The sequence below is a fragment of the Anopheles bellator genome, chromosome 2 (assembly GCF_943735745.2).
Source record: "Anopheles bellator chromosome 2, idAnoBellAS_SP24_06.2, whole genome shotgun sequence".
In the NCBI taxonomy this organism is placed as follows: domain Eukaryota; kingdom Metazoa; phylum Arthropoda; class Insecta; order Diptera; family Culicidae; genus Anopheles; species Anopheles bellator.
This window is the reverse complement of record NC_071286.1, coordinates 73,145,119-73,153,789: the sequence shown is the minus strand read 5'-3', so window position 1 is coordinate 73,153,789 and position 8,671 is coordinate 73,145,119. Positions and strand designations below refer to the sequence as shown.

The window sequence follows — 8,671 nt, the reverse complement described above, 5'->3', positions numbered from 1 at the left end:
CAGATGCAACAATAGCTGCAATATTTAAGCAATTTTTGAGTCGATTCTGAGTGTTCCACTATACCCGACAAACAATAAAAGTTTCAGTACGTTATTAGAACTAAGGAATAGTTTAAAGGCATCAACAGGCTGGCAATAAAAGCAACCGTCAAGTACTCTTACACAAATATAATATGTTGGATTTTCATATGCTATTCTTACATCGCATATTCTATGTAATTTTGATTTATATATTATTCATACCGTAGGCTTATTGGTCATCCTTCAATTTATGCTTTGTTTCCAAAAAACTAAACAAATCATGAAAAACAGATTCGCTATTAAATGCTATTAAAATGTCATACATAATGTCATGGAGTCTCAGCCTCATACCGAGAAAGTCAACCATTTGACGTGTTCTGCGAAGTGAAAAAAGGACCCACATTAGGGCACTAGCACAGAGAGTGTACGTGGGTTAGTTGGAATGCCCTCCACCCGAAAGGAACCCATATTCGTAACGAGACACTCGAAATAAAGCGTACGGCACGGCGCAAACCCGCAAACACCCGGGTGAGTGTGGCAAAAAGGTGCCTTCGGGCGCCTTTACCATTGTTATCTTATCTAGGAAAACATTACAATTCGAACTTTTCCGTCGAAACGAACCACAAACGCCCTGCACCCTCCGAGGGCTCCGATGCCCGCTCGCCTGGCCCAGTGGTGCTGTCGGTTTCGCAGGGAGTCGAGGCAAGAATGCGAAAGATTTTTATCATCAGCTGCCTGCCTCCTTTGGAAGTCATTTATATTTGAATCTGTTCCCGCTAGTTTACTACTGCACCTTCGTCCTTTATCCTTGCCGGAGACGTTCTGCGTGGTGGTTGTTACAGCGAGCTGGGGCTTTTTGATGATGTGATACGGCCGCCCGCGAGGGGATAATTCAATCAATCCGCTTTACGGTCGCGATAGTAATGCCAGACGTTGATTTAGTAATTCATCTCCTGGGGTGTGAGAAACGTAAGGACACACAGCGAGGCCGAAGTAATATTATAATAGAAAACGATAAATGACTAAACAAATAAACTGAAGAACGCGAAGCTCAATGCGGCATTAGGAACCAAAGGCGGAACCAGAAAAGGAACCGATGAATTATTCCCCAAGTATCAATAGGTACGTGCGCACGCTCCGATCCAAATAAGACGTGTCCATTAGCAAAAGGACTCGCGGACACTGGCGCGTTCGCTCTCGAATTCGTGATCATGAATTTTTATTAAAACACACCCATCATTCGATTCGTGCCCACGATTCCACGAGTGAGAACCGCGCCATATGCCCGGCAATCCCAAAAACACACCATCCTGCGTCTTCCGTTTTCCCTCACGGTTTCCCAATGCTGGCCCCAAACAATCAACAAGTGTCCCGGTCGTCGTGAGCCGATCAGTGGGGAAGCGCACGAGTTCCATATTTCACTACCAGCGCACCCATTTGTATCATGGGCATCGGCGTGCGATGTGACGGAAAATGGTGAGGATAAAATGCTTCTAATGGATGCTGCCTACGCGCCTGGCGCCTGGCGCCTGACGCGAGGTTCGAAAGCGGCTGTCCGCTACTTATGTTGGGGAACGCGGTTCGCTGTCACGGACGCATGTCGCCGCATAACAATCAAATCGGTCGGCTGGATGTGGTTTACCTTCCGGCAATAGAATTATGTCATCGATAGCCTATCAGAGAGGTTTCGAATGAACGAAAAATGTCTGCCAAAGCTACGAACGTGTGGTTCAATTCTACGTTCCAAATAACGCAAACATTATGTACATTTTAAAACATAAAACGTGATCACGGTCGGTCTATGCGACTCAAGGTGCCTATAGTAACGGTGGGCACTACGACAAGTACGGTGCAGAAATCAGCACGGGGAAATTTTCCATATCGGTTAAGAACGATTCATCAGGGACAGCGTCGGTTGCCATGGTGAAAAACTTAGTATGTCCTGAAAGTATAATATCCCTTTCCTGTGGTGGAGCTTTCGCTTCTAAAAGCTTACAGCAAAAAGCTCGCGCGCATCGGTCCTCATTTCGAATCAACACATAGAACCGACAAATGTTAAACACGATGTTGAATCTTTTTCTAGCATCATAACCTACATTGTAAGTAGAGAAAGTATATTGCTCAAAAGTGTATTAGCTAACATCTAAATTGAGGTAAAACAGATTGTACATAATTGTGCTCTAATGCAGTTACTGTATTGTGTCGCCGCCAAGGAGTATAAAGTACTTACCGCCACCACAGCTTCGGACTTGCTCTCTTGTTTGATAATAACTTTGAACGGTGCCTTCGAATGATCTTTACCACACGAGCGCACTGAAATACACGATCACACTTTGAGTTACACTGTTATGTTACGAAATAAATGTTTAACGATACACTCACTGCAATCCAAATAATATTATTAGAAGTGGTCAGCTTTTCTGCGGAAAACCCACAACTGGCGATCGAATTCAGTCCGCTCGCTAGACTCCTGCAGCAGTTCAAATCCGTTCTCCACGATGTGGCCCGTAATGAAGCCCTCTAGTTTGCCACATCCACCTCGCCAGGCTAGCTCGCCGTACCTCGGGTATTCCTCGCCGGAGGACCGCTTGAGACGTCGCACCTGGTCACGGTACTTTTTCCACGGTTGTAGTTCTAGTATCAAAACCTTTCCCCTACGGCACAAGTAATCCAGAGCGGATCGCAGACCCTCGTCACCACCGTTCAGGTGAACGTACATTAGCACAGAGAAGCAACATACTACGTCGAACTCCGCTATGCCGTGCTGGCGCACATAGGTCGCAATCGGATCTTCCGGTTGCCGCTGGGTTGCGATCTCGAGAATGTTCCCGCAGAGAAAGTCCACATCGGGAACGGCGCTACTCGCTCGTTCGCACAGCACCGGGTCAATGTCCAAGCCGGCGGCACAAATTTTACGGCCGGTGACTTCGTGCACTATGCGTTTTACTTTGGCGGTGAAGTGGCCCAGATTACAGCCGACATCCAGCAGAAAAAGACTCTCGTCGCTCGGTTGACTAAGGGTGTTGAGCGGCAATGCTTCGAGCAACGTTTTTAGTATTGCCGAGCGACTATCCGACGTCCGGAAATCGTAATAGTGAGAATAATTTCCATTTTTAACTTGATTTACTTCCATCACTGGCCAAAACATCAACAAAACGGCATCACAATTACAATTTCCTACCCCTCATTCACTGACATTGATTACTCGTTTCCTACCCCTGACAAACCTGACAAATTTGTGTGTTTATCTGCTCCACTCCAAACAAAAGTATCAAATAAAATCTTTTATTGTTATTTTAACAATTTATTATTTTTATTTATTTAATTTGTTTGTTTGTTTCGTTGAATAATACGAGACGATTAAACAATTAAATTATTTTCCATACGCAGGAAACATTTCAAGGCAGCAAGGCGCAATGGACTGCGACCGTGAAATATTTCAATGTCACTCATTTCACTAATTTCAAATTTCAAGTTTACCACGAGGATACTAACCGGCGACCCAACTGAGACTCATTCGCACACTTACGACTAAGAAATGCGGCTTCAAAGGTAAATTAAACTCACAAAGATGGTTGATTTTTATTTTCAGAATTTATTTATTTTCGTTAGAAATCATACGATCTACTCTGTGTGTTTGTGTCTCCGTGTGTTCGGTGTTTGTACGTAAAATAAGTGTCACTGATCGGTGAGTTTAAAAATAAATAAATGCATCGCAATAATAAATAGTATCTTAAACGCTGTATCCGCACTCGAGCTTTCTAGGTGGCGTAAAACAATTAACATTCTAAACAAAACGCTATTCTCCCCTAACATCGCCCGATCGACAGAATCAGAAAGCCGGCGCAGCTATTTCTAGGTAAAAAAAAATCTCATCTGTGTATCGAAAAAATAAAGGGCAACTCGCAAAACAAGCATAAAAAACCAACCTTCTTCCAGCCCACATCACAGGGAAATACGAAAGTTAAAGCTGTCCTATGTTATATGTGTGTGTCTGTCTGTCCGTGTCCGTGTCTGTGCTGCTCCGTGTTGTAAACAGGTTGCCGTTTTTTGGTTTTTATATTTTTAAATTTCGTTATATATTCAATAGCTTCCTTTGTTTGTATTTTTTGTTTGTTCTAATCCGATAATTGTTATTATGTTAAGTGTTTTTTTTCTCTAAACCTTATTTCGATATAAACTAGAAGCTAATGGAATGTATGTATGTTTCGGTTCTGTTTTCTCTATATACTTTTAATAGAAATCATATGAGAACAAGGAATATGTACAAGTTATGCGATATAGACGAGCAATCCGTGTGGGCGTGTGTACTGGTGTGGCCAAACAGTGTGTTTCTGCACACACTCTGCACACACTGTGTTTCTGATAATTCTGTTTCATTGTTGCCTGTAAAGAATGTTCGTTCACCAGAACTTGTTTACGTGTTGTGTTAGTGGCTGAAAAATGGAACAACTGCCCACTTTTCAAATCGCGTAAAGAGAGTTCGTTTCGCTTGCATAATAATAAACGCTCGTTATCGTTATCGTTCCGTTGCCTGCTTCAGTGGCGGCCGATTGCGGCGCTATCGTTTACGGTTCTGTCTAGTTTTCAATTAAAACTCTATGCGTTTGACCATTGAAACCAGTTCAACATGTTGGTTTGTATGTTCAGTTTTCGTTTTGTATTAGTTTACGAGGCAAGTAACAAAGAGCCAAACAAAGAAAGCGCACCAGAGACGTAAAAACAAACTGCTTTGAGGAGATTACTGCACGCCACAACGCGCCTGCCTGAATATTTGTGAATAAAATGCACATAATTGTGCAGAGATAAACTGTGTTTCAAAAAACGAAACAAAAACCTGTCCCTCCCCCCGTCAGTGTTTAATTGAACTTTACACACTAGAGCGCTCCATAAACTACACGGGTTGGATTTGTCCACCCCAAAACCAAACACACACGCGCTACGTGACCGAAGAAAAGTTTGGTGCAGTTTTAGCAGTGTTTTGTTGTTGTAAATTTTCCTACCGAATATCGCGAGTTCACCGCGCGGCGAGTGCCCCCCTTCCGGTCGACGATCGCGTTGCTTGGAAATATCATCTAATGTCTAATACTTGTGGGTGCTCTATTCGCTATATATATCGCATTCAGTTAATAAAACCAAAACTTTGTGTATTCGCTATTCACCAGCACGCTTCCCGTTCGCTATCGTATTTATCGCTTCCGTGTCCGAAAAATCACAACGCTCCCTCCCATCGTCACTTCGTCGATCCGAAACATCCATCGCCAACACCATCGCGCTGCTCGCTGCAAATTTGGAATTTGTTATTTTTGTGTCATTTTTGTTTGCTTCATTTTACTAATTTAGAATGACTGGTTTTATCGTTTCGTCTCCGAGCATGTTGTTTGCTTTTGCTGTTCGCTATCTGTGTTTCCCTATTTCTGTACTGCCTTTGTTCTGCGTTGCTTATTATTTCTCGTTCGCTTCACATTCTGTTAGTTTTCGTTTTTTTTTTGTTTCGCTTTTTCAATTCTATTTTCCACTGTTTGCCACTTTGACTCTACTAATGTACTATAGATTAGCTTAAACGTAGTGTCTCTTAATTGCTATTACTTCTGGGTTCTGTTGTGTCTGCGTGTTCCGCTTTTGCTGCACTGTTCGCGGCGCATTCTACGCTACTTCATAGTTTTGCGTTGTTGTGTTGTGAGTGTTTTCTTGCGTTTCTCCTATGGTTTTGCAGATATTTCGATTTTTTTTTCTCAATACGCGTTCGTTTTACGAAGAACGTTAAATATTAATAATGTGTGTCTGCGTGTGTGGTTACGTGGCGCGCGCACTTTACTGTTGTGTGTCGTGCTGCTAATCGCTCTTTGCCTCAAGTTTAATTACGTTTTTTTGTTGCTTTTTTCTCTATGTGCAGAAAAATGTTTACATTTCATAATGCGTTACAAGTGGGATATTATTTTCATCTTATTTGGGTTCTTTGTTCTTCGTGTCTGAGTGTGTCTTTGTTGTGAAATGGGTGTGATTTGAGTATTCAGTAAAAGTGAGAGCGTGCGATTCTAAACGGAGTTCTTTTGAAGTTTATTTTTCTTTTAGTTGCGGCGCGCACGCGTTCACCGTGTTTCCTCCATTACGACCACCCTTTCGTGTCTCTTTCGCTTCGTTTTCATTCGCCCCGTGCGGAGGTCTTTCTGTTTCCGCCACCTTTCTGTTGGTACTAAGATTAAAGGGAAGAGTATTATCAGAGCCCGCTATCGCCTTTGATTACTAGGAACACATCCATCCTAACGCAAACGCCCGGCAACCAACAGTATTTATCCACACGCCCTCGCGTACCAAAAGGTCCTGTCCGGAACGGTTCCTTATTGCTCGAATTTACTCACCATCGCAGTAGAGGCGTGCGCATCCGCGCTGCTGTCAGCAGACACTTTCCAGCTCAGCGACACTGACTGGCCCACTACTGACGGCCTGAAGTTGCTGTCGTTTCCGGTACTCGTAGAACTCTTCCTTCATCGCTTGAACCCGCGCATCAATGTTGTCGTACCTCGATTGGCCCCGCTTTCGACCACTCAGCGACGACACGCCACCGGCAGCCGAGACCGTTCCGAGTCCGGTCGCACTCCACAGCAGGTCGCTCGACGTCGACGGTAGCGTCATCAGGTGGTGAAAATCGTCTCGCATCATGCCCGTCGGAGTCGAAGCCGTGGGCGTCGGCGTGGACGGATCGAACTCGTAGTGCCCATCGACACTGCCCACATCGGCCGCTGCATTGTTAATGTTGGCTTTCTCCGAGGCAATGTTAAGGCGGGTGATCAGCTCGAGCCAGTGCGACATCGAGTAGGGCGGGTTCTCGAGGCGGCCCCCACCAATCGACAGGGGTGCCGCGTGATGCAAGCTCGGCGGTGGAGGTGGCGGCCGGTACGGTGGCAGGTAGCGCCACTCGCGGAGCAGATTGTGGCTTACCGTGGCCACCTGCGGCTGTTGGGTGGTGTTATTGTTGCTCGACGTGTTCTTACTCCCAAAGCCGCTCGAGCTCGAGTAACTCTGGGGGGAGTTCTCCAACCCACCTAAACCTCCGACACCGACACCACCAGCACTACCACCACCACCACCACCACCACTGGCACTCAGTACTGGGGTAGTACTGAGATTTAGGTTCAGCATGGGCGAGCGCAGCTCCGGCAGGGTTCGATTGAGGTTCCGCGGAACACTTCGTGGGTAGTAGCGCGAGAGAAACTTGGGCCGGCCGCTGCTGTACGGCATTGTGGCGTGGCCGTGTGCAAGCATGGCCGCCGGGTCTTCGTCGTAGTACCCGAGGGGAATGTTTTGATACAAACTTTGGTGCTGCTGCTCTTCCGGTGGCGCCGGTTGATGGCCATAGTAGCCGCTGGCCGGCAAGCTGACCGGCACATCGACCGGTATGAAACTGTGCGCATGATGGTGATGGTGGTGATGGTGCTGGTGATGGCTCGTGGCCGCCGCCGCTGCCGCCAGGTGTTGCAGGCCCTGCAGAACCGGCAGCTCGTGGTTGTAGTACCGGTGCACGGAATTGACACTTTGCGACGTGGGAAAGGAACGTTCGGCCGAACTGAGATGGTGCACCGAGCTGAGATCGCTAAAGTAAAGTGGAGACCACGGTGAGTTGACCACCTGCTGCGAGCTGGAGGTCGCCGGCGAGCTGGCAACGACTTTGGAAACCCGCGACGGCGTCATGTACGTCGTCATCAGCATCACGTTCTCCGGCATGGTGTTCGTGTACAGGGACTGCTGCTGCTGCGGTTGCGCCTGCTGTGGCACCGCAAAGTGGTGCTCTCCGAACCGTCCGCCGCCGAGATTGAACTGACCGCCGTGCCATGCCGGCGAGGCTGTGTTCGCGATTGGCGGAGGAAGACGCTTGGGCAGGAAGCCACCGTCGTCGCTGCTGCTGTACTGCGACACGATGCTGTTGCGCAGGGACACGATGCCATCGACGAGATCCTGCGGTGACAACACGAACCGCCCATCGGCCGAACGGTGAATCTGCCCCACGCTGAACGCCGACTGATCACCGCCGGTAAATTTATTCGAATATATAGAATCACAGTTTTGACAACGTCCTGGTGGCCAAATCCAGTGTAATATAGCTATCAGTATGTTTAGGCCGGGCAATCGGCTTGTTTTGCTTTTTCCGTGCAAATATCTGGCGACAAGAAAAGGAAAACGGAAAAACAGTGAGTTTTGCGGCAACCGTAGCGCGTCCTCAATCGTCCTTTTTGCGCGGTTCCCCCGAGTGACACTTTACCTTTGTATCTATCTTTGTGTTGGGAAAGACATGTGTTTGAATTTGAGGCAGAAGAAAAAAAACAGGGCGATCGGTAAGCAATGTCCGCAAACGCTTTCGTTATTTAATTCGAAACATTATTAAATAGCTCGTGCAATCGTGGTACTAACCTCTTCAACGGTATTGGCTGGCTTAGTGCTGCGTTCCGGTCCGTAAGTCGCGCCGTTACCATGTTGAGTTCTGTAATCGGATGATTTCTAACATTAAAAAGGTGGTAATATCGAGCCATTCTTCGAGACATTCTTCTTGCCACCCAGCCATCGTGGCGCGGAAGAATGTCCGCAAGAAGTGGACCGCTCGGTTAAAACAGTGACAGAAGCTGATGTCGGCACTCATCATGGCGTATACCAT

General features: G+C 46.6%; 2 protein-coding genes across 2 annotated transcripts in view; both read right to left on the bottom strand.

Moving 5' to 3' along the window:
* Window positions 1–839: 839 nt before the first annotated feature.
* On the bottom strand, window positions 840–3,154 carry LOC131208018 (probable RNA methyltransferase CG11342). The gene is made up of 3 exons (XM_058200660.1): window positions 2,404–3,154; window positions 2,252–2,334; window positions 840–974 (listed from the first exon to the last, which is right to left on the bottom strand). Exon 1 carries the CDS (start codon window positions 3,152–3,154, stop codon window positions 2,423–2,425), a length of 732 nt encoding a protein of 243 aa, XP_058056643.1. The 3' UTR covers window positions 840–974; window positions 2,252–2,334; window positions 2,404–2,422.
* Window positions 3,155–4,912: 1,758 nt separating this feature from the next.
* LOC131208017 (protein turtle) overlaps window positions 4,913–8,671 on the bottom strand; it is a 9,139-nt gene continuing 5,380 nt past the window's right edge. The window contains exons 10-12 of the mRNA XM_058200659.1: window positions 8,431–8,500; window positions 7,113–8,179; window positions 4,913–7,067 (exon numbers count right to left, since the gene is read on the bottom strand). Of these exons, the coding sequence (XP_058056642.1) occupies window positions 6,418–7,067; window positions 7,113–8,179; window positions 8,431–8,500 (1,787 nt within the window). The 3' untranslated portion in view covers window positions 4,913–6,417. The remainder of the gene's footprint in view (window positions 7,068–7,112; window positions 8,180–8,430; window positions 8,501–8,671) is intronic.